The sequence below is a fragment of the Arachis ipaensis genome, chromosome B09, assembly GCF_000816755.2.
Source record: "Arachis ipaensis cultivar K30076 chromosome B09, Araip1.1, whole genome shotgun sequence".
NCBI lineage: Eukaryota > Viridiplantae > Streptophyta > Magnoliopsida > Fabales > Fabaceae > Arachis > Arachis ipaensis.
Window position 1 is genome coordinate 2,758,989 of NC_029793.2, and position 24,508 is coordinate 2,783,496.

General features: G+C 32.4%; 4 protein-coding genes and 2 long non-coding RNA genes across 12 annotated transcripts; 3 read left to right on the top strand and 3 right to left on the bottom strand.

Annotated features, from left to right (window-relative positions):
• LOC107614643 lies at positions 446–2,316 on the top strand. Its single transcript, XM_021110640.1, has 4 exons — positions 446–964; positions 1,692–1,770; positions 1,851–1,912; positions 2,092–2,316. Exons 1-4 carry the CDS (start codon positions 446–448, stop codon positions 2,278–2,280), a joined length of 849 nt encoding a protein of 282 aa, XP_020966299.1. The 3' UTR covers positions 2,281–2,316.
• Positions 2,311–4,961, top strand: LOC107617431 (probable S-adenosylmethionine-dependent methyltransferase At5g38780). Of its 6 annotated transcripts, none has more exons than XR_001614949.2 (6): positions 2,311–2,324; positions 2,758–2,796; positions 2,902–3,625; positions 3,874–3,935; positions 4,014–4,398; positions 4,557–4,961. XR_001614949.2 is itself a non-coding variant. In XM_016319187.2 (3 exons), exons 2-3 carry the CDS (start codon positions 3,924–3,926, stop codon positions 4,314–4,316), a joined length of 315 nt encoding a protein of 104 aa, XP_016174673.1. In that variant the 5' UTR covers positions 3,572–3,625; positions 3,874–3,923; the 3' UTR covers positions 4,317–4,950. The 6 variants fall into 6 exon arrangements, 1 of the variants encoding a protein (XP_016174673.1); XR_001614948.2 differs by having other exon boundaries at positions 2,902–2,979; positions 3,329–3,625; positions 4,014–4,950; XR_001614951.2 differs by having other exon boundaries at positions 3,843–3,935; positions 4,014–4,950.
• Positions 5,215–8,325, bottom strand: LOC107614642. 2 transcript variants are annotated; one of them, XM_021112655.1, is made up of 7 exons: positions 7,905–8,325; positions 7,650–7,751; positions 7,422–7,566; positions 6,615–6,952; positions 5,983–6,054; positions 5,681–5,769; positions 5,215–5,578 (listed from the first exon to the last, which is right to left on the bottom strand). In XM_021112655.1, the coding sequence occupies exons 4-7, from the start codon at positions 6,871–6,873 to the stop codon at positions 5,432–5,434; spliced, it is 567 nt and encodes a 188-aa protein (XP_020968314.1). In that variant the 5' UTR covers positions 6,874–6,952; positions 7,422–7,566; positions 7,650–7,751; positions 7,905–8,325; the 3' UTR covers positions 5,215–5,431. The 2 variants fall into 2 exon arrangements, with proteins under 2 accessions (XP_020968314.1, XP_020968313.1); XM_021112654.1 differs by lacking the exon at positions 7,650–7,751.
• LOC107617433 lies at positions 12,121–15,263 on the bottom strand. Its single transcript, XR_002354838.1, has 2 exons — positions 14,693–15,263; positions 12,121–12,943 (listed from the first exon to the last, which is right to left on the bottom strand). It is a non-coding gene; the product is annotated as an uncharacterized LOC107617433 (long non-coding RNA).
• Positions 12,980–14,095, top strand: LOC107617432. Its single transcript, XR_001614952.2, has 2 exons — positions 12,980–13,240; positions 13,686–14,095. It is a non-coding gene; the product is annotated as an uncharacterized LOC107617432 (long non-coding RNA).
• Positions 15,757–17,231, bottom strand: LOC107614641 (FBD-associated F-box protein At4g10400-like). Its single transcript, XM_016316783.1, has 2 exons — positions 16,110–17,231; positions 15,757–16,017 (listed from the first exon to the last, which is right to left on the bottom strand). Exons 1-2 carry the CDS (start codon positions 17,229–17,231, stop codon positions 15,757–15,759), a joined length of 1,383 nt encoding a protein of 460 aa, XP_016172269.1.

Here is a 24,508-nt window from a genome sequence, read left to right on the forward strand (position 1 = left end):
TATGACTATAAAAATTATATTTTTTTATTTTTAAATACTCATATCTGGTTTATAGTTTAAAATTTATGTCTTATAAACAAAATATACTCATAATTAATTCATTTATATTGTAAATGAAATAAATAATAGAATATAAATTCGTAAATTATATTCAAATTATCTATATCAATAATTGAAATGTTTTAAATTATTTATTTAAAAGAATTTGTTATTAATTTTTTATTACTACTTCATAGTTACAAATTATTAATTTAATATTCATGTCACCAAATAATCGATTTATTTATTTAAATTTTGTACTAATTGACTATAAAATAGATAACATTCAATCGACAACTAATTATAGTGAATAAAAATGAATAAAAAAATGTCATTTAGACATCTCGTAAAAAAGAAAATTATTATTTTTATTTATTTTTATTCAGTATGATTAGTTGTAGATTAAATGTTATCTATATTAAACAAAATCACTTTGTTCTTTGTTTACTGGGTTCTCATACAACCCTCATCTCTAATTGTTCATACAAAAAAAAAATCATCCGAAAAATTGAGAAAAAAATTAAAAGAGCTTCATGTCTTCATCTTCCTGGGTCTTTCACCGGCACACTCTCAACGAGCTTCTCTCTCATTCCTAATTCTGAGACTCAAACTCTCTCCTCTCTCACTGCCACTAGAGTCTCTCTCGGTCTCACCAGAGTCTCTACTCGTTCACACAGTCACACTCACCGGCGTCTCGTTGCTCCTCTCCTATCGTCGCCGGCGTTTCAACGTCTCGCGGCCTTCCCTGGGCTCCTCCTCGCCGGTGACAGAAGCACTCGTCGGATCGTCGTCGCTCGTCGTCTTCTGGTTTCAAGTACTCGCCGTCGCGAGTCGCCGTGGATCGTGGACCGTCGTAGGGTCGTCACTTGCTTCGTCGCTCGTCCTCTTCTGGGGTCGGGTCCTCTTCGTCACCCAGTCGCCCTTGGTAAGTCCATGCATCATCACTTCCCCTATACTCCTTTTTCCAGATTCCCTTCTCCCTGTATTTTGAGATGATGTTGAATTGGTAATCAATTAATTTGTTAGCGATTGAATCTTGAATTTGTTGCTGTCTTGCTGAATAATCACCGAGTTTAATTTTTTTTTTTTGTCTTTGCTAAAAATCATAAGAGTTGAATTTGTTACTGATTATCATCGAACCTTGAATTTGTTGCTGGCTTGCTCAAACACCTCCTATTATGTTTTCTATGCACTACTTGTGTATGTTACAGTTTTCATATGACCGGGCTTACAATTTGTTGTTGTCTTGCTCAAACACCCCCTATTATATTTATCTCTACAGTTTTCATATTGTACATTGCTTCATGATTTCAGTTTGTTTTTGCATGATATACTTCAACCGATAGCTTGTTTCCCCTGAATGAATTAAAATAAAAAACTGTAAACTGAACATATACCCCATTCGGGTATTTGGATCAAATAAAAGCAAACAAGCTAAACCCCCAACTGACAAAAGGAAAATACAGCTAGTCTTATGATTGGACCAAGAGCAAGAATGTTCATTTGTTTCACATTTCGATAGGAACCTGGGGGTCTTAATACACTGTGATCTGCGGAGCCGTTTTATGTGATTACATTCTATTTTATGTAATCCTTTTACCAAAAAAAGGAAAAAGAATCTGTATCCCTCAACCATTTCTTAATGGATGCAGCGCTTTGAGATAGTTAATGGTGTCACTGAAGTTGAAGGAATAGCAGAGGAGAAAACTGCAGGTGCTGAAGAGGACGAAGGTACTAATTACAAGATCACACCTTTTCCTTAAATAGCATTTCAATTCATTCACTGATAACATTTTGATTTGGTTTTGTAGAAAAAGGAGTACCTGCTTTTTGGCTCAATGCAATGAAAAACAATGAAGTGTTAGCTGAAGAGGTTAGTTGGTTCTATCAATAGTAACTCCTTTTTTTTAAATGTTTATTTCATGTCTTGCAACCAAGTCTTAGTGTTAGCTTAAGAGGTTAGTTGGTTCTATTCAATAGTAACTCCTTTTTTCTTTTAAATGTTTATTTTATGTCTTGCAACCAAGCTAATTTTAAGTCTTTGTGAAATAGATTTCAGAGCATGATGAAGGTGCTCTCAAGTTTCTCAAAGATATCAAGTGGAGCAGGATAGACAACCCAAAAGGATTCAAGCTTGAGTTTTATTTCGATACTAATCCTTATTTCACAAACACTATTTTGACAAAAACATATCACATGATTGATGAGGATGAGCCAATATTGGAAAAAGCAATTGGGTGAAGACCCCTTCAATGGAAATAATCAAATCCATCTCAGGCATCAAGGTTATTCCTCTTTGAGGCCTTCATTTACTTTATAGCAAAGTGTGTACTAAAATTTTTTGTTAATGAATAATTTGTAAAGCCACATTGATCATAGATAACCACAATTAGTTATTTGGAAAGTGTATTTTTGCGGCTTTCTCTTTACATCTCAAACTCAGTTTTTTTTTTTAAAATATATATTTTTTTTTGGAAGTTCGATGTTTGAGTTCTTTTTTTAAGTCAAACCATTATAAAAAATATGATAACTTTTATAGGAGGGAAGATTAGGCCCTGGTTAGATCATTTGTTTTTTGCAACCCTGGTTGTCTCTCTTTATCATGATTTTCCCTTCCACCTGCTAACAGTATATAGGTTCTCACAATCTGTGATTACTTTTAAGCTCTGGTATTCACCTTCAATCCAAAAGATAAGATGTGACTTGTTACTTTTGTAGGTTCAAGTCTGTGAAAGAAACCACCAACCCGTTGATGAGGTCACGATATGTGAATACACAAACTTATCTAGTTGCTTATGAATATTCCATCCTCTTTTGAAAACTAGGAGATTATTCAATTGATGAATTGGAATGTGGTTGCAGGTGGCAGTGACTTTGGTGGAGCTGTCAGTTGATGGTTCTATTATGGGTACTGTTGAAATTAAGCTTCCTGAAGAAGGAGTAAGAGGCCTTGGTTCTATTATGGGAGAGGAACAATAACTATGACCTGGCTTTACTTACATTTTATTATTGTTAAGACATTGACCAATTTGCATTCGATGTTGTGTGTTTACTTTATTTAATTAAAAACAAGAAGTAAACAAAGTTGAACAAAAAGAAAAGACTTGCAATTTCCTCAACGATAAACCTTCCCTTAAAGCACATAATAGTTAGCAAATAACAGGGCATTTTTCTTGCTTTTACTTTGACACACTAATCCTTTTCCACTGTCTCTCTTTTTCTCTTTACTTCCCCCCTCCTCCCCTCTTGCGATTCCACATATATGATGTAGCTATCTGTGTCATTACAGGTTTGCCCTAATCACATGAAACCACATATATGAAACTACACATGAAACGAGCTTCGAAGCCACCGTCGGTATCGTGCAGCTCTGTTCCACCATCGTGCAGCTACTGTTTCAGCTTTGAAAGCACCGTCGCGCAGCTCGGTTCCATCGTCGCCGGGCTCGCCTCCTTTTTCCGTCGAGCAGCTCTGTTCCATCATCGCCGGCGCTATCTCTGTTCCACCTGTCATCCCTTCGGTCGTGCCCTTGTCCCCCTCTTGCTCAGGATCTGCTCTGCTCTGTTCTAGGGCTTCTAGCTTCTAGGTAATCTGTTATAACAATTATTGAATAATTGTTGTTAGTTAATTTGTGAACTTGTTATGGGTTGAATAATTGTTGAATAAGTGTTAATTAGTCTGTGAATCTTACTGTTTTTACTGTGAATTACTCCATTGTTAATGATTCTGATAATTAAGACATGGGGAATTTCCTCCATGCTAGAGCTCAAGAACTTGTGAAAAATGGGCTAATGCTACTTCAGTTTCCTGTGTCTAATGTTCTTCTTAATTCAGATGTAGACCCTGCTAAAGTTTTTGAACTCATTGGAACTTGCCTTGTGGATATGGCCAAAGTGGTAAGAAGAATTAGTAAACCTTTTGTTACATATCTTGAAGAGTGAAACAAATTGATTGATTAATTATCATTAATGCAGGGAGTGATTAGTGAAGAAAAAGTGGATTCATTCAATGTGCCTTTGATATACCCTTCTGTTAAGGCTGTGAAGGAAATTCTTAGAGGATGTGATGAATGTTTCAGCATTGAATGGATGGAAATATTGGAATTCAAGAACATGGTGTCATTGCCAACTGTGCAAATATTTGTTTCATGGTTCAGAGCTGCGCTGCAAGGGATGATTGAGAAACACTTTGGAGCAGAAATAGTTGATGAGCTTTTCGAACGCTTTGCCGAGAGAAAGTTAAAGAATTTCCAGACATCATGGACACAGATAAACTAAAACTTGATGTGCTGTTTGTTCTTCTCAGGAGAAAGAACAAGGCAAGGCCATAGGCTGTGTTATACAATGTGAACATCATCAGGTTTAATTAGTAAATGGGGATATAATAAAGAGTTGGTTCCATTCTTGTACTACTAATGATCTTAAACTGGATATTAATGCTAAGAACAAATTTATACACGTTGAATCTTGATGTAGATAAGAAACAAGTTTCTCACTTGCGTTTCATGTTACTATTAGGTCTAATGGCTACATACCATGCCCAGAATGAGTACTGCCTTTTTACGGATATGTCTCAACGGTATCGAGTTTTTGCAAGCATCATCGCTCAGTTAGAGGAAGATTGAGACTACTAGTTGAACTTTATTCTAGCATTCCACGGCCTATGAATATGTCATTGCTGCTAAAGCTGAAGGAAGACCTTAAGTGACTCTGTATTCATTGTATGTATGAAGTAGAAGTTTGGTGGTATTGATTTCTACACTAGTCTTACGAAAATAGTTGACTTTGTACACTATTATCTAAGTTATATGTTGTTTTATACTATTACTAATATGTATTTTCTTTTCCTTTTTGGGTGATATATAGCACTCCATGTGAGAAAATGTTTAATTAAAATTTTCAGTTTTATCTACCCAAAATAAATTCCTTTTCTTTATGAAGAATCTTATGTAACATTGTTTAGATGCATATCTATTTACCTACTTTCTTTTGCGTTTACAGCTTAACTTTAACCAGCACCTAACTAACTTGTGTGTCTTTTTTTGTCTCTTATTTAGCCCAGTCAACATTGGGGTAAAGCCGTAAAGGATATATACTACCCCACTACGTCACACGGTGAATTATTCACCCCATGATAGCTAGTGGTTCAAATAAAACGTTCTATGGATAATTTAAATGGAACAGTAAATGTGCTATTTGTTTCACCAAACATTTTCCCCCATTTTATTGGAAAACATTCATAACTGGAAAATTTTGTAATCAGAACTTGCTTATTCTGTATGTAAGAGATCTCAACTAACATAATTATACAACTTTCCTTTACAAGATTAACAACTCTAATACATATACAATTTTGAATCAAGCTGTGTCAGCCATGGATGGTATTTCAAAATCTACTTGGAATATCTTTCTTCTGATTTGAGCTGTTGGATTCTTTGCCGTAGTCTACGCCGGTGGTCATGAATTTTCCAAAGGCCATGTCCCAATATAACCGTTGAGTATATGCCATGTGTGATAATGGGAGCTAGAATGTTATTTGTCTGTCACATAACCATTGCCAATTAGTTTATCCTTGAAAATCTTACACAAAACAGAAAAATATTTTCAAAAGATTATATAAAATGTAAAGCTAAGAAGATTACTTGAATCCATTCAAAACCCAAGTAGAGGGAAAGAAGTCCTTCAAGAAGAGGGGAATATATCTTTTTCATTTGACGCTTCTCATACCATGCTGCAAACCGAAAGCAGACAGTGCAATCAGACTCATGAAACAGATATAATAAGTAGAAACTGCTTAATCAATGACTAGTAGATATTATATCATAGAGAAACTTTATAAGTTTATGACTTTATTCCACCACTTTCTGAACCAAATGAAACTTTGTTCAATCTATGAATCTATGAACTGATTCTAATGCTTTGCTGCAGGGATAAGTAATTGAACCTTCAAACAGCTTTTTCAAATCTTGACGGCCCGAGCGAGATTGCAAAACAGGTGCCACAACATAAGTGGGATCTGAAAGAAGTAAACAAATAAGCAAGAGATCGTAAAGCAAGCTTAAAAACAAAATAAGTCAATACAAAGGGAAAACATGTTGAAGGGCAATAAGAAGAGGACTTTTGGGCGAGGCAGCCACATAATAGAGAGAACCAGTTAGGTACTAACTAAATGCTAGGAGAATGGAATAGGCAAACTTAAAATTATTGGTCAATCAAATTCTATGAAACCTAAGAGCTATTAGTGCATAAGAATGTTAAAACAGTTTTTAAAACTTAAAAAAATTATAATAAAACATTCCAGAGAGAGAAGACAAGAATTCAACCATTCTCACAATGGCACCACTGAAGGATATCCTTAAATATGTTGGCTGGTTTATAGGTTTAGTAGTTGTATAGTTGTATTGTTTCTAGGGAATATAATAAAGCGACCAATTTTCTAGATCAGCAACATAATAGATATGTCACAAAATTTGATACCTTCTATCTACCAATATGCAACAATACAAAGGCTATGGGATCAAAGGCATACAGATCACTACGACTTAGGATGGAGCAGTTCTGAAATTCAAACAGTACAGGGAAAGGGAGGAGCTTTAAATCGCGACGGAGATGGCTGAATGGAGGCAGACAATGGCGAACGGTGGCTGAAAGGCCGCGGAACAGAGGCTGAACAGAGGCTCGAACACGCGGCGTAGAGGACTGAACAGAGGGCTAAGCAGCTCGAACAAGGGTTGGCCAAAAAACAGACGCAGAAGCTTGGCCAAAAAGGAGGCGGATGCGCGGCGAACAAGGGCGACGTTGCGCCGAAGCTGTAGCAGCGGCGGTGGCTGGACATTGAGGAACGGCGACGAGAGATGGCTGCTTCGGTGCTTCCTCCAAGCTGCGTTCGAGTTCTCTTCTGTCTTCTCTGCGTTCTTCAGTGTGTTCATTCAGAGAACAGAAAAGCAATAATCAGAAAAGCACATAGTTCCCTTATGTTCGTGAGAGAACAGAAAAGCAATAATCAGAACTACGTTGGTCTAACATTTCAGTTATCACATTATGCCAAGTTAGAACCAAAGTAGATGGCCTTGGAAAATATGCTAATAAGAAAGAATAGAAGAACTTTACATATAATAGCAAATCATGTTCTTTACTTGCAGTAGGCTATCGAGTAATGTCAGTGTTCCAATGTCTTCCTCACATAAAAATACTCAACAGTATTTTTTCTTTTTGGATAAAAGATGAATATCATTGACATAGTAATGCCAATGTGTATTACATATGCTTTTAAAATTGAATAGGTGTCATACTTTAACGGATTCGATACTCATCTGTACTTACTACTCAGTGCAGCATAACCACAAAACCAACAAGACAACCCCATATGAAATCAATTGGTACCTTTTTGCTTAATTTTACAGTTGACACACTCTTATCTCTGGCATCAGTCAACTTCAAAATGAGTGGGTAAACCTCAACACTATATTGCTTCTGTGTAGCACCCTGCGAGATCAACTTCCTTGGTAATGATGGTCCACCTTTATACCTAGACCATGGTAGATAGAAATCTGTTACATATTCTACAAATCAAACAGTAGTGACCATCAGAAGACACAATTGAAATATAACCTTAACCGCCCAAGTTCCAAGACTTCTCCATTTATATGTTACCTTCAATCTAACATTATCAAGATCCAGAACCTCCAACACTTGATAAATCATACTAAATCACTTCAAAACTCAAAAGTAATTAAGTAATTCAACAAAACAGCAAAACAAAACAAGACTCAAACTTTCATCAATTCAACAGAACAACACAAACCAGAAGCAGTTTCAGTAATTCAACAAAACAAACAAAACAGCAATTTCAGTAAAGTTACATACCTGACTCGGTGGCTCGGGCTCCATATCTGACTTGATACGGTGCTCTGTGTCCGCTGGGTGGTCCTGGGTGAGTGGGTGGTCCTGGCTTGCTGGGTGCGATTTGCGAGTTGCGAGGGATTGAGGGTGGTGGTGGGTGCGACTTGCAAGGGTGGTGCCGACCTGCTGGGCGCTGGGCGCTGGCTGTGTGCTGCAGTGCTGGGCTGCTCTGTCCGCGAGGAGGTCCTGGGTGGGAGCAGTGGAAGGGCTGCGCTGGGAGGAAGGTGGCGGTGGCTGCGAGGTGGTGGGAGGAGGTCTCTCACCGGCGATGGGAGTTGCAGAGAGCGAGGCTGTGAGACCTATGGAGCAGGGAGAGAGGGGCTAGGGTTCGTTTGGAAGTGGGGCTTGGGGGAATTGCCGAATGGGGGTTACTGGGTTAGGTTTAGGTTTCGTTCATTTTGGGGGAGGGGGTTTGGTTTTTTTTTGTTTTTTACTTGACCGGTTCGGTTCGGTTCGGTTGGAGTTTTCATTATCAGAACCGAAAACCAAACCGAACCGAACTAAAAACAGCAAAACATGTTTTTTCGGTTATCGGTTTGTTCAGTTTTCGGTTTTTCGGTTCGGTTGATCGGTTTAGTTCGGTCCGAATCGATTTTGAACACCCCTACTGGTTAGGGTTCTTCTAACCAACGGCACCGTTTTGAGCAAATTTTAGAAAACCGGTCGGGTCCCAGTTCGGTTCGACCGACCGGTTCGACGGTCCAACGATGGTTTCTAAATCTTTTGGTTTTGATATATGACCAATTCGTTTTTTGTACCGGTTCACGGTTCGACCCACCAGTTCGAACGGGTTTTCAGAATCTTGGTCCGAACCACTTTTCCCCTCGTTTCACGATTTGACCGGTTCGACCAGTCGGTTCGAACCGTTTTCAGAACTTTGCGTTTTTCCCTTATTCCAAAAATCCGGCCAGGTGACGGTTCGGTTCGACCGACCAGTTCTTGGCCGGTTTGACGGTGCAATTGCGGTTTTTGAAATTGGGGGTTTTAACATATTGTCGAGTTGTTTTTTTGTAGCGGTTCATGGTTCAACCGGTTTTTTAATATCTGTAAGATCGTATAATTAGTAGTTATTGGTATAAAATTTATGCAATTATATAATACTCTAATATAGCTTCCTCAATATGTAGGAGTGACGCGAGTGTGTGGGTTGCAAGTTGGATGATAACTTGTTTTGAAGATGATCATTTTAACATAAAGGTAATGTTATGCACTAATCTTTTCCTTCGTTCTTTCTTTTATATTTAGGTAGTCAAGCCTAATGTGTAATTATTCAAATTTTATTAGGTGGATAATGGGGTTCACATGAAGATTGCAGTCTCACTCGTGTTAAAGAATCGTAATATGATCAGCTATAGGGTAAAAAAAATACCATTGAATAAGCTGTGTGATAATCACCATCGTGATGATTATGAATTTCCACAAGATTAGATTTACAACATAGGATATTTATTATTATTTTTGTTTTTATTATTTTCTTGTGGAAACCGCCAATTTCAAAAACCGCAATTAAACCGTCGAACCGGCCAGGAACTGGTCGGTCGAACCGAACCGTGACCTGGCTGGTTTTTTGGAATAAGGGAAAAACGTAAAGTTCTGAAAACGGTTCGAACCGATAAATCGTGAACCAAGGAAAAAAGCGGTTCGAACAATGGACAAAACCGCATATTTTGAAAACCGTTATCAAACCAATGAACGGGTCGAAAACCGGTCGATCGAACCAAAATGTGACCCGACTGGATTTTTAATTTTTGCCCAAAACGCTGCGTTTGTCGCCAGAAGAACCCTAGCCTTCAGTCTTCACTCTTCAGTTCTTCACCCAGGCAACACTCTCGAGCCTCCACCCTCCAGCCCTCCACTCTCACCTCTCGCTATCAGTTACCACGCATGCAGTCTCCAACTCGAGCTTCCGGCGCACCCTCCGTCCAGCCACCACCGCGGTCGCAAGTTCTGTGGAAGTCACTCACCGTCGCAAGTTCCTGGAGCCAGCTTGGAGATTCGCACAGCCCTGTTCGTCGCGAAGTGTCTTCCCGTCGGCGCCACCCCTGTTCGACCCTTCCACCCCAGCCACTGTCCCTGTTGCCGCCATCTCTGCATTCTTCCCTATCTTCCACTAACCCTAGGTATAAATCTAATTTGTTGTTATTATAATTGTTGAAGTAACTCCCCCCGTTAACCAGCATGCATAAGAGAAGTCTTCTTATATGTGACTAAAAATCATGCTTATTTACCATTGTTCTGAAAATCGAACCCGACCGATCGGTTCGACCAGGTTAACCGGTAACCGGTCATCTGTCCGGTTTGGTTGATGTGAAAAACCGTCCTGCAAAAAACTGATCAAACCGACGGTTAACCGGTGAGAGACAGATTTGGGTGCCGTCCTCGCTCGTGGAAGGTCTGCTCGCTTCTCGATCCTCTTCTCCTTGACGTTGAGTGCTTGCTCGCAACTATTGGCGACGCCGCTGCGAAGGGCTTCTCCGTCGTCGTCTCTGCTCGAGTTGTTGGTGCCCATCTCTCTCTTTGAGTCATCAATAACTCTTGGTTTATATCATTTATGATTATGAATATTTAGTTTATTTGTCATTTAAATGCATTTTGATTTTTATTAGTTATAAAGATTGATGGTTGAAGTTGTATGTGAACTTAATTATAAAGTATAGACAATTTATTATGTGAAATTATAAAATTTTAAATTTTATTAGTGTAAAAATAATTGAATTTAAATATTTAAAATTACATATTAAATTTTTAATAAATTTATTTTATATTTAATTACCCCGGTTGAACCTTTAAACCATTGAACCAGTCACTTCACCGGTTTAGTGACCGGTTCGGTTCTCGCAACCTTGTTATTTACATAATCTAATTTGTAAAACGAAGATGAATATGAACCATTCAAGAGGGAAAGGGAATATTTTACAGGTCCAAAATCCAAATGGCTATCAAAGGAATAGCATAACAGTGTTGGTCTGTCATGATTTCTACATAAGCCTTGATTTGTTCAGATGCATTAGTTAGAGTTCTTCATTATCGTCTTTTGCACATTTGTTGTCAATTCAGATGTTAATAGTTTGACATTCAACTGGATTTAAGATAGCTTTTGTTATTATTTTTGTTTATTTTTTTAAATTTTTTTTTTATTGTGAATTGATATTAAATTGGCCCTTCTCTGTCTTTCACTTTATAGATGCTTACCTGGGTATCCCTTCAAGTGTCCCAAGCTGCAGATTTCTCCTGAGAATGGATTATCAGAGAGTGACACCGATAAACTATTGTCACTCCTCCGTGATCAGATATGATCCCAGTTTATACCTCAATATATTTCTCTACTCGTACGCTTCAATGTTGTTGTTGAATTGCTGACCTTTGGTGCATTTATTGTGCTGTAGGTAGTGTTGTAGTAATATTTATGGCTAGGATGAAATATTGGTTAGCCATAGAATGCTTTGATATTTTGGGTTCCTTGGTGTCAATGCTGAGAGTAATTAAGAGCAAGCATCTGTTATGATGCCCAAGTTGGTAGAAGGGGAGCCACAAGGTGGAAGAAGTATCAAGTATGTATTATTGAATTAAAAGATTTTTAAAAGCGTAATTTGTACATTATCTAAAGAAAGTTGAGGTAGAATTCAATATTGAGGTAGTTGAGACCTGAATGGCAAGAACAAGTTACTAAAACAAGCATATTTCTATGTAATCTTATTTTGAATTCTTCATGTGTTCATCCTTCTTTTAATTCTTTGAATGTAACTACTGATCTTCCTTGGTACCCAGGAGTTTACTAGACATGTTTCAGTTCAATTATTTCCTCACTTCATTTCATTTAATCATGTATTCATGTTCTTTTCCTCTTCCGAAATTAGTTACTCTTTTTATTTGCATAGCTGTTATGACATGGTTTGTTTATGGAAGCTTCAGTTTTTACTAAAATTGAAGCCTTTCTCCTAATTTATGTATTTTTATTTCTTGTTTATTCTGAATTTTGGTTTCAATTTGATCTAGTTAGAGGCAGGGAAGCAGCTATTAACTCCTGCTGCCAATTTGCATAAATCCATTCTTCACCTTCCTTGAGTTGCCACTTGCCGGGATATTACAATTTTGTGAAGAATAAATCTGTATTAACATAGCTATTAGTTAGCAAGCTGCAGCCGTTAAGTTGAGCACTGTGATGGATGCCTCGAGAAGAAAATATAAAAAAGACCCAACAGCTTTAGAGTGCATGGTGCAATCAATGGAAACTGTGTTTTGGAGCTGAAATCTCTAGTTCCCTATCCCTAGGATTTGAGATGGTGTTGTATTTAAGTATGTATTTTTGTAGAGAAAAGAAGAAAAAAAAAAGAAAAAAGAATGCTTGTGTAATAACCTTATCTGTTTTGGAAAATTATATCAAAGTGTCCATCTATTTACATTTATATTTAATTAAATTAATAGTTGATTAATTGTGTAGCATAGTCCATAGCTACCTCGTTCAAGTTTTGAACAATAACAATAACAATCATGCTATATTGCTATGCAATAATTAACACCAGACTTCAAATATGATAATATTTTGGTTATTATTATTTTGTTTGGAATTTGGACACTCTTGTCTTGTACGACATATAATACAACTCAACCTGTGTCAATCAAGGATAGAAAGGAGAAGAAGGAAAAATTTTCTAATTTGGAATAACCAAACACAGCTTGAATTATAATTACAGTGTAGCAAAAAGTTTGGGATCCCATTCTTTGTGAAATCCGTGTATTTATCTATATCGTTACTTTAAAAGATGTTTACATTCTTTGCTCTTCTCTTCGGCATCCCTGTTATAATGATAGAACAATATTCATCATCATAGAATTAGGTAGCATCGTAAATGAATTATCAGACAAACCAATTACCTGCAACGAAAAGAAGAATTTGCATTGTGGTCTCTTAGCTTGGAGTGAGAATATAAACATGATGTTTAGTGAGCAATATTATAGTTTTTAATTAAAAAAATTATCAGCTTGAAAATTTTTCCTTCCACCTTTCGTCAATAAATCCTCAACTCCTCCGTGATCAGATATGATCCCAGTTTATACCTCAATATATTTCTCTACTCGTACGCTTCAATGTTGTTGTTGAATTGCTGACCTTTGGTGCATTTATTGTGCTGTAGGTAGTGTTGTAGTAATATTTATGGCTAGGATGAAATATTGGTTAGCCATAGAATGCTTTGATATTTTGGGTTCCTTGGTGTCAATGCTGAGAGTAATTAAGAGCAAGCATCTGTTATGATGCCCAAGTTGGTAGAAGGGGAGCCACAAGGTGGAAGAAGTATCAAGTATGTATTATTGAATTAAAAGATTTTTAAAAGCGTAATTTGTACATTATCTAAAGAAAGTTGAGGTAGAATTCAATATTGAGGTAGTTGAGACCTGAATGGCAAGAACAAGTTACTAAACCAAGCATATTTCTATGTAATCTTATTTTGAATTCTTCATGTGTTCATCCTTCTTTTAATTCTTTGAATGTAACTACTGATCTTCCTTGGTACCCAGGAGTTTACTAGACATGTTTCAGTTCAATTATTTCCTCACTTCATTTCATTTAATCATATATTCATGTTCTTTTCCTCTTCCGAAATTAGTTACTCTTTTTATTTGCATAGCTGTTATGACATGGTTTGTTTATTGAAGCTTCAGTTTTTACTAAAATTGAAGCCTTTCTCCTAATTTATGTATTTTTATTTCTTGTTTATTCTGAATTTTGGTTACAATTTGATCTAGTTAGAGGCAGGGAAGCAGCTATTAACTCCTGCTGGCAATTTGCATAAATCCATTCTTCACCTTCCTTGAGTTGCCACTTGCCGGGATATTACAATTTTGTGAAGAATAAATCTGTATTAACATAGCTATTAGTTAGCAAGCTGCAGCCGTTAAGTTGAGCACTGTGATGGATGCCTCGAGAAGAAAATATAAAAAAGACCCAACAGCTTTAGAGTGCATGGTGCAATCAATGGAAACTGTGTTTTGGAGCTGAAATCTCTAGTTCCCTATCCCTAGGATTTGAGATGGTGTTGTATTTAAGTATGTATTTTTGTAGAGAAAAGAAGAAAAAAAAAAGAAAAAAGAATGCTTGTGTAATAACCTTATCTGTTTTGGAAAATTATATCAAAGTGTCCATCTATTTACATTTATATTTAATTAAATTAATAGTTGATTAATTGTGTAGCATAGTCCATAGCTACCTCGTTCAAGTTTTGAACAATAACAATAACAATCATGCTATATTGCTATGCAATAATTAACACCAGACTTCAAATATGATAATATTTTGGTTATTATTATTTTGTTTGGAATTTGGACACTCTTGTCTTCTCCGACATATAATACAACTCAACCTGTGTCAATCAAGGATAGAAAGGAGAAGAAGGAAAAAATTTTTAATTTGGAATAACCAAACACAGCTTGAATTATAATTACAGTGTAGCAAAAAGTTTGGGATCCCATTCTTTGTGAAATCCGTGTATCTATCTATATCGTTACTTTAAAAGATGTTTACATTCTTTGCTCTTCTCTTCGGCATCCCTGTTATAATGATAGAACAATATTCATCATCATAGAATTAGGTAGCATCGTAAATGAATTATCAGACAAACCAATTACCTGCAACGAAAAGAAGAATTTGCATTGTGGTCTCTTAGCTTGGAGTGAGAATATAAACATGATGTTTAGTGAGCAATATTATAGTTTTTAATTAAAAAAATTATCAGCTTGAAAATTTTTCCTTCCACCTTTCGTCAATAAATCCTCATACAAAAACTAAACAATGCTAAGGTATTTGGAAGCTCATAAAGTGAAGGAGGAATATGACTTTACCCTGAAAAGATGCTGCCAAAATTCAAATGCACAAAAGTTAGCCATGAATTCCATCTCCTTTCGACCGGCTAAGATTGTTCGGTCAGTAAAGTAGCTAGCAATATGCTTTGTAAACTGACGAAAACAAAAGGATTCAATTACAATAAAGCTCATAAAAATTACAACATAGAATCAGTGCAATTGGAAATAGTAATATTGATCCACTCTGGCGTTACCAATATATCCTCTCCAAATGGATGAAGAATGGGTAAAGGCTTTTTATCCATCATTATACCCAGCAATATGCCTTCACGTATCATACCAGCATTCCCAAATTTCAGAACTAGAACAGAAGCATCAAACGACAAAGGACAACTGGCTATCAATTGTCCATAAAATGTAGGTTCATAACGGCCCCTTGGAGTCTTTTCCAGTCGCACTAATTATTCGGTGCATTGAAAGAGGGTGTCCATTAGATTCAATAGCTTGCTTCTAAATACATTAAATTTATTTAATTTTTTTTATATAAATAATTGATTAGGGTTTATGAAGAGACAAATGATTTTGTTAAATGTATTTTTGTTTTTGTTTTTTAGATTATTTAAATTTTAAAATTAAACAATTTAATTAATCTAAAAGAATAATTTTTGTCTAATATATACAAAAAGGGTATTTAAGTCTTTTTATAAAATTAGATAAATAAATATTTTTTATTTTTATTTAATTAAAAGGGTATTTTAGTAAAAGTTGTGATATAATATATATTTAAAAAAAAATTAAATGCTGACGTGGAAATTAAATTCCACGTGGCTTGTTACTACTTGTCCATATTTTAAACGTATCGGTACGTATGAATTTATCATCGTACCGTAGCAATCACCTTCTATTATACACACTCCTTTTAACCAACCATACCATACACGCGTCTCTTTGAAATCATGCCACATACAGACTACATCTCATGATGATTTTAACAGACAGTACTATAGAATATGATATCTTAAATCCAGCAAAAGTTAATTTGGCACGCCTTAGAGCTCCTTGGCAAAAGTGATATTTCTTCTGGAAATCCTTTAGCTCTGGCACGATCCACCTGAATATCAAGTGATTCGAAAACAAGTCCATGTTGAAGAACATAGGCGAAGAAATCTCTATCATCTCTGGATTCATAATATCTCTTGATTTTAATCACTTGCAGATGCGATGCAAGACAAGTAGGAATCTTCGCAGGGAGTTCCCATTTTCGTGACGGATGTGGATCCTAGCAACAAACAACAAACACACTTAAAAAGAATTGCCAGCAAAACAACAAAGTTACATAAATCATAGTTTGAACATGAGAACATGAAATACCATTTCATATTTTCTAACGTTAAAAACAATAGCAAGAAGTTTAAGCATGGGACATTTGTGAAGCATATCCATTATGTATCTGGTGTCGAACCAACTAACAGTAAGCTCTAGCCTCTGTAAACAGGTAAACTCCGGAATACGATGCGGAAGAGCCTCAGGCAAACAATCAAACACTAATAAACCCAGCTCCAAAATCCTTATCCTGCAAAGCTCCACAAGAAACTCGAGAACAAAGGATTGCTTAGCAATGTTGATACTGGCTTCCTCCACATTGTGCAAGTTGCGAACACGGATCTCGCGAAACCCCTCCACAACTAGGATATCAAGACGTTTAAGAGATGGTGTGTCTATAACAAGAAGTAATCTAAGAGCGTCACCGAAATAAGATTTGAAGTGCAAACTCTTCAAAGAAGGAAAACAAATACTCAATTGGCCCTCCTTGCGGGATTGACAGACTGACTCAAGAATAAGAGTCTCAAGAGCAGGGCAGTGAGAGAGAAGCTCCTCCAAGTTACCAACAGAGGTTTCGACATTATACAATTGCAGTGTCTTGAGTGACGGCAAGTGATAACGGCACGACGGAGAAGAAGAAGGCGAAAGGAATTTTATGCAGCCGCCGTTTAAACAGAGAGTCACGAGGGAAGTGCAGCTGAAAACGCCATTGGGAATAACGATTTTGAGATCGGAGCACCAGATGGAGGAGAGTTGGAGGTTCAACTCCTCGAGGTTTGGCCCTAAAACCTTGCTAATAACCCCCTCCAGAGTGTGTTCATCGCATTTATGTAGGATACAGGTGAGACGAAAGGTTCGAATTGGCGGCGCTTTGTGGCGGGAGAGAATCCAATTAACGATAAAGAACAAATCTGGCCAAGTATTGCGGTTTCGAAATTGGTTTTGTTCGAAGTGGAGGTGTTGGAGGTCGTGGCAGAGGTGGGTCCAGCGGCGAGAGAGGACGGTGGTGAGGAAGGCGGTTTTGGTAGGGAGGAAGGAGAGGATGTGTAACAGTATGCAATCCGGCAAGTCGCTGATCATGTCCATGGCGATTAGAGTTTCTCTGTTTCTGCGTTCTCTTCTAACTTCCCACGTTCCCAGTTCCCGCTTTTTCCCTCTCCTATCAATCATCTATTTATATATTTATATATTATTCATATCTTTTTTTTAAAAGATATTTTTCTCTTAAAAAAAAAAGAAAATAAAAAAGTATTTTTATATTATTATATCCAAACGATAAAAAAATTTTTTGTATGAGATATCCAAACATAAAATTACTTAAGTCGAAAAAAGATCTTTTTTAACCAAAGATAGGAGACTCGAACCCGCAACCTCTTAATTGAGTATGGAGAAACTATGCCATTTGAACTATTACTCATTGGTGATTTAATTAGATATTTAAGTATCACACAATTTAATATTATATATATCAATTAATTGAATATAATTGTTAGAGTATAATTAGGATCAATTAGATCAATTAGCATTATTCAACATATCTGAATATTTATTATAGTATACTACGTCTTTATTATTTTGATTCTCTTATCACCTATAAATACCCTTCTATATTGTATTATTCTACACAATTTAAATACACACGAACTTTTCTCTATTGCTTTCTCTTACTCTTTCTAATAATAATAAATACAATTTAATTATATATATATATATATATATATATATATATAAACATGACAGAATAAAATTGTAAAAATAATCTTTTTATCACTTTGCGATATTTTAATTCTTTTTTCTTTTTTTTCTCTTTACGAATAATTTTGTTTTGCGTTAACTTTGTTTATTTAATGATGAAATATACTCATGTTAATTCTAACATATAATAGTTTATTTTTCTCCTATATATTTTTAGTTGTATAATATCTATTGATCTTACTGTTTTTGTTTTCTTAAATTGTTCTTTATTTTTTTATGACTTGATAATTTAAATAAAAAAGTAAAGAAAAGAAAAAACGATGGCCAAAAGGCGAAGACTAGAAGTCTAAGGTAACAATATCATTTCTCAACATTATTATTGGGGTAATTTACCTAAATGAAATGGATGGAGGAAATGTTTACGCAAATACAATAATTGAGAATCGTTTACTTTTATGTCCTGTTACTGTTTTATATAATCCGTGGTAACCTACCACGGTTTATGAAGAGTAAGTAATGAACATAAACTTTGATAACTTAAAACGGTTTATGAAAAGAGTTTTATAAACATAAACCTTTGTAACTTACCACGGTTTATGAAGAGTACGTAATGAACATAAACCTTGGTAACATACCACAGTTTATGAAGAAGAAAACTCTATATATACACCGTGAAAATTTATGCAATATTTTTATAATATTTTTTTTAGTTTCAATCAATAAGCATTTAAAAAATTATCTTTAAATGGTAAGACATGTAATTCAAAGATCATTGCATTTATATTTTCTAAAATTTTAAAAAAATAATTTTTTTTATATTATTATAATTATTTGAACAGAAAAATAATAACAATCACATCATAATTTTAATTAATAAAATAAAATAATTTATTAATTTATATTAAATTATTAATTTTAGTTACACTTAAAAGTAAATAATACTTTAAAAATAACTAAAAAAATTCAAAATCTTATGTGAATCAACATGTACATGAAATATTATGTGAAGATAAGTATAAACACTAGGATAGTCAATAAGTAATTATCGAAGAAAAAAAAGAGTAAAAAATAATTGTAAATTTTAAGAGTTGAAATAGTAAAAAGAATTACTCATAATTAACTATGCTAAAAATTCCTCTATTTTTATTATAACTATAAAAAAATGATTATAATTTTTTAACAATTTGTGGTAGTATAAAAGATGTTTATTTATACTAGATTAAGGCACAGTCAAAGAAAGATTGAGAGTAGATGGATTATATATTTTTTGCATTCATATGGTTTACATAGAAAAATTTTTTAAAAAATGATATTATAAAAAAATAAATTAAATTTTTTATTTATAATATTATTTAATTGATATATATCTAACTTTTTTTTTCCTTATTTTTTTTACTATTTCAACTCTTAGAATTTACAATTATTTTTTACTCTTTTTTATTCTTCCATAATTACTTATTGACTATCCTAATGTTTATACTTATCTTCACATAATATTTTATGTACATGTTGATTCATATAAGATTTTTAAATTTTTTTAGTTATTTTTAAAGTATTATTTACTTTTAAGTGTAACTAAAATTAATAATTTAATATAAATTAATAAATTATTTTATTTTATTAATTAAAATTATGATGTAATTGTTATTATTTCTCTGTTCAACTAAAAAAAATATTGTAAAAATATTGCATAAATTTTCACGGTGTATATATATATATATAGAGTTTTCTTCCTCATAAACCGTGGTACGTTACCAAGGTTTATGTTCATAAAACTCTCTTCATAAACCGTTTAAGTTACCAAGGTTTATGTTCATTACGTACTCTTCATAAACCATGGTAGATTACCACGATTTATGTGTATTTTACTAAAACGTGGTACCACGGATTATATAAAACAGTAACAGGACAGGACATGAAGGTAAACGATTCTCAATTGTTGTATTTGCCTAAACATTTTCTCCGTCCATTTTATTTAGGTAAATTGCTCTTATTATTGTAAATATTACTTTATTATTTCTTTTCTAACATTATTTAATATGAGATTCATTTCTTTTTTATTATTATTATTAATATTTTTATTATTTTCTTCTCTAATTAAAATTTTCCTTATAATAATTCTTTACTAGAATATTGTTTTGATTTGATAGATTTTTTTCTATTTTTTGGTCAAAAATAATTTATATTAGGAGAAAAAAAGAAGATATATAAACATGACAGAATAAAATTGTAAAAATAATCTTTTTATCACTTTGCGATATTTTAACTCTTTTTTCTTTTTTTTTTTTCTCTTTACGTATAATTTTGTTTTGCATTAACTTTGTTTATTTAATGATGAAATATACTCATGTTAATTCTTATATATAATAGTTTATTTTTGTCCTATCTATTTTTAGTTGTATAGTACCTATTGATCTTACTGTTTTTATTTTCTTAAATTGTTCTTTATTTTTTTATGACTTAATAATTTAAATAAAAAAGTAAAAAAAGAAAAAACGATGGCCAAAAGGTGGAGGCTAGAAGCCTAAGGTAACAATATCATTCCTCAACATTATTATTGTTAATATGACTTTATTATTTCTTTTCTAATATTCTTTAATATGAGTTTTATTTCTTTTTCTTTATTATTATTAATGTTCTTATTATTTTCTTCTCTAATTATAAATCTTCTTATAATAATTCTTTGATAGAATATTATTTTGGTATGATAGATTTTTTTTCCATTTTTTTGTCAAAAATAATTTATATTAAGAGAAAAAAAGAAATACAAATTAAATTTTAAAATTCAAATTTAAATAAGATGTGCAAAGAATAACTATTCAATTGAGATCTAGAATTTATTTGGTAAATTTAAACTCTTTGTATTATCATCATTGAAAATTTTTAATATTATTATAAAATTTTAGATTTTTTTATCTTATTATTTTTAAATTATATATTATACCGTGTATTTGAAAAGTTTTATCTTTTTTAAAATAAGTATGACATTATAGACTTTTTTGGATACAAAGGGGTAATGAAGTTGAAGTGAGTAACAAAATTGATTATATAATAAGATACAATTTTTTAGAATTTCTAGCACAATTGAAAATTTTTTAGTTTCAAAATAAATTTTTATTCTATTTTTTATCTTTTATTTGATTTTTTTATAATTTTTTTTCTTGATTTTTTTATTAATTATAATTGTAATAATTCATCACAAATTTGTATTTTGTAGAAAAATTTATCAATCATAAAATACAGAAGACTTAACTAAAAAATTTAAAAAATATTGATTAATCACAAAATAAAAAATTATAAATTGTACTTTAATTATGTTGTAAAATACAAATTGGAGCTATTTCAAATTAATTTTTTACCATTAATGTTAACTTAAATTATAATAAGGTAAAAAAAATTGTATATAATAATTTAATTTAATTATTTATACTATCAAAATTATTTTTCATTATATCTCATTTATTTTTATTTATTGGTGATCTTTAATTGTCTATTTTAAATAAAAAATTGAATTGATTTAATTGATTTTTTTTCAATTAGTAATATAATTATTGTGATATTTTTTTTGTTCAGTAATATTTTTTGATTTATTTAATCTTATTAATCATCTCTTTCTTATTTTATGCTAATTTAACTAAATATTATATTCAATTCTCAATAGTCAACCTCTCATGGAACCATTATATGTTCAAAAGATTTTTGAAGAAATGAAATAATTTTAGGTATATAATTTTTTGTAAGAATTTAATTAATTCATTGTATTTATTGTCGTTGATTAAAAAAAGTAAATTGAAATGACAATTTAATATTTTTATACTCTTAAAATATTATTTATTTATTTTTCTAACATTCTTTATCATCCAATGATCACATTAATATAATTTAATTTAATAAAATTATTTATCATCATTTGATTGAATAAAAATTTTATTTTATTTGAAAATTTTAGGATTTCTCAACCTCACAGATCATCCATGTTAAATTATTAAGAAATATAACTGAGAGCATATATAGAAGCGTCCCTTCATTTGAGAGCATGATTGAGATCAGAGAACTTGGTTCTTGCGGTTCTTTGATCTTCGTCAACCAAAATCTTCTGCATCTCTGATAGGACTGAATCACAACTCCATTGTAGAAAAAGAGCTACGGAGACGAGTTTAATGTGTTGGAGACCAAAATCCTGAAGTCATTATTTATATTTGAGTGTGACACTCATTAAACCTTAAAACTCAAATAAAATAGTATATATGGTTATAATTTCATTTATCCAAATCAAAAGTAATAATGACTTATTTAATTCAACATTTATGACAATAAATGAGATAACCGTTATATAAGTCATTTAATGTGAAATTACTTAATTTGCGATTATAATTAATATATGTATTGCCCATAAATATATTAAGAAATAATAATTTCCTAACAATCTTCTACTTGGACTGTACGTATATATTTTTCTGAGATAATCACATCTTATAAATTTTATACGCACATCTGAATGTTATTTTCCTGATTACTTTAATAATCTGGTCTGTCTCATATATTAGTTATGAAATTACCACAGCCTTTATCACATTAGTGTCGCAACGAAACCACAATGATCACCATACTAAAATACTCAACCACATAGATCAAATTTAGATGAGAAAATTCAAAAATTACATGCAAAAATGATCTCATACATGCGTATTTTCAACTGGTCCAACTTGAATAAAAAATTCTATTTTATCCGGTGACAGACTCAGATGAAACTACAACGGCAATGCCTGTGCTTATGAGGTTTCTTTTCAATATAATTAAAAGATAATTAGCAAGACATTCATCTTTAATTTTGTTTCTGAGTTATTCTTTACAATATTCATAACTAAATAAATTCTCTCAGTTGTAGTAGTTGAAATAGAGAGAATTAATACCAAACAAATCAAGAATGACAGTCACAAGAAGAAAAAGAATCCACTTTATGAGATTTGAAAAATTTTATTTAAGTAAAAAGTATTAGTAATAATATCTTTTTTAAAATTTTTAATATTATTACTTACTTTTTAGATATTAGAAATCATTAATATTTAGGTTGGACTGGACTTTTATTTATACTAGACTAATGAATTAATTTTGATTTAATTTATATTAATTTTTGTCTTATGTATTTTGATTAATGATTTTTAAAAGTGTTACAACTTTTATATAGCATATTTATACAATTTTTTATTTATTTAACTGATTTTGTTGAACCAGACAAATATTTAATTAATTAGTTCAAATATACGTTATTTAATTTAATTCATTATCATATTAATATTTGAGTCGTTGTTTATAAAAAATAATTTTTTTATTTTAAATATTTTAATTTTGATTTTTAATTTTTATTCATTCTTTCTATTTTTTTTATTTTAATATCAAATCTAATATTTCTAGATATTAATATTTTCTTATAATTTATTGTCTAATAGTTATATATCCACTATCTATTATATAGTCGTAAATAAGAGTTAAGACAAAATATTATGTATTTAATTGTGTATTCTTTTTCTTTTTCTTTTTTCTCCTCCTCCTTATAGTTTCAGCAAAATTATTGAGTATAGAAATATTGATACCCCAACATAGAATCCAAAACAACAATAGTAGATATATTTATGAGTTGTATAGTAAAATTATTACGTACAAAAATTTTAGTGTACAACACAAAAATTTTGGTACATAACACATAAGTCAGAACAAAAATGATAATAATAGGAATTTGACTGATTTCTAAGTTATATAGCAAAATTTTATTTGAACAAGAATGACAATAATAAAAAAATTTTATTTGACGCCATCATGTAAACGGAGAATCACAAAGAGAACTGCAGCTGAAAACACCATGGAGAATAACGACTTTGACTGTCAAAATTAGGTCGGATGCTCAACTCCTCGAGGTTTGGCCCTAAAATCTTGCTAACACACCAATCCACAGGGTATTGATAAAATTGAATTACGTTAACAAATTGGCGGCGTTCTGTGACGGGAAAGAATTCGATAAACGGTGGCGAACAATCGTGTTCAATCACTGTCAACTGACCACATAGAATTGGGACGATGAAATTGGTATAGTTTGAAGTCGAGGTATTGGAAAGGATATGTAACTTACCAATCCGGCAATCCGACAAGGCGCTGATCCTGTCCATGGCGGTTAGGGTTTCTCTGTTTTTGCATTTTCTTCTAACTTTCCACTTCACAACTCCTGCTTTTTTCCTCATCTCCGTGAATTATTGATTATTAAAAATATTATTTGTATACTAAAGTTAGTATTAAAATCAGTTATTAATATATTTATGTATAAATATATGTGTGATTTAATTTATTTTCTAAATTTAAATTTAAATTTTTTATGACAAATAAATAAATTTAAATTCTAAATTTTTTTATGACANNNGATAGTGAATATTTACAAAAGGCTAGAAGTTTTCAAATTTCTAGTTCTAGTATTTTCCATAAGTAAAAGGCTAGAAGTTTATGTTAATATAGTAAGATATTAAGAGTAAATACGCTGCAAATTTGAAATGTTTTCTTTGCTATCTTAACTCTCACACTATTCAATAAGTATGCAAAAAACTGAAGAAGCTATGAATTGAAAGGATAACCCTCCTACTCTACAACAAAAAACTAATTGAAAAAAGAAATATAGGGACCTAATTGAAAATTTCGCGAAACTATAGGGACTAACAGAATAATTAAACCTTTTGATAATTTGACTCGATCTTAAATCATGTTTT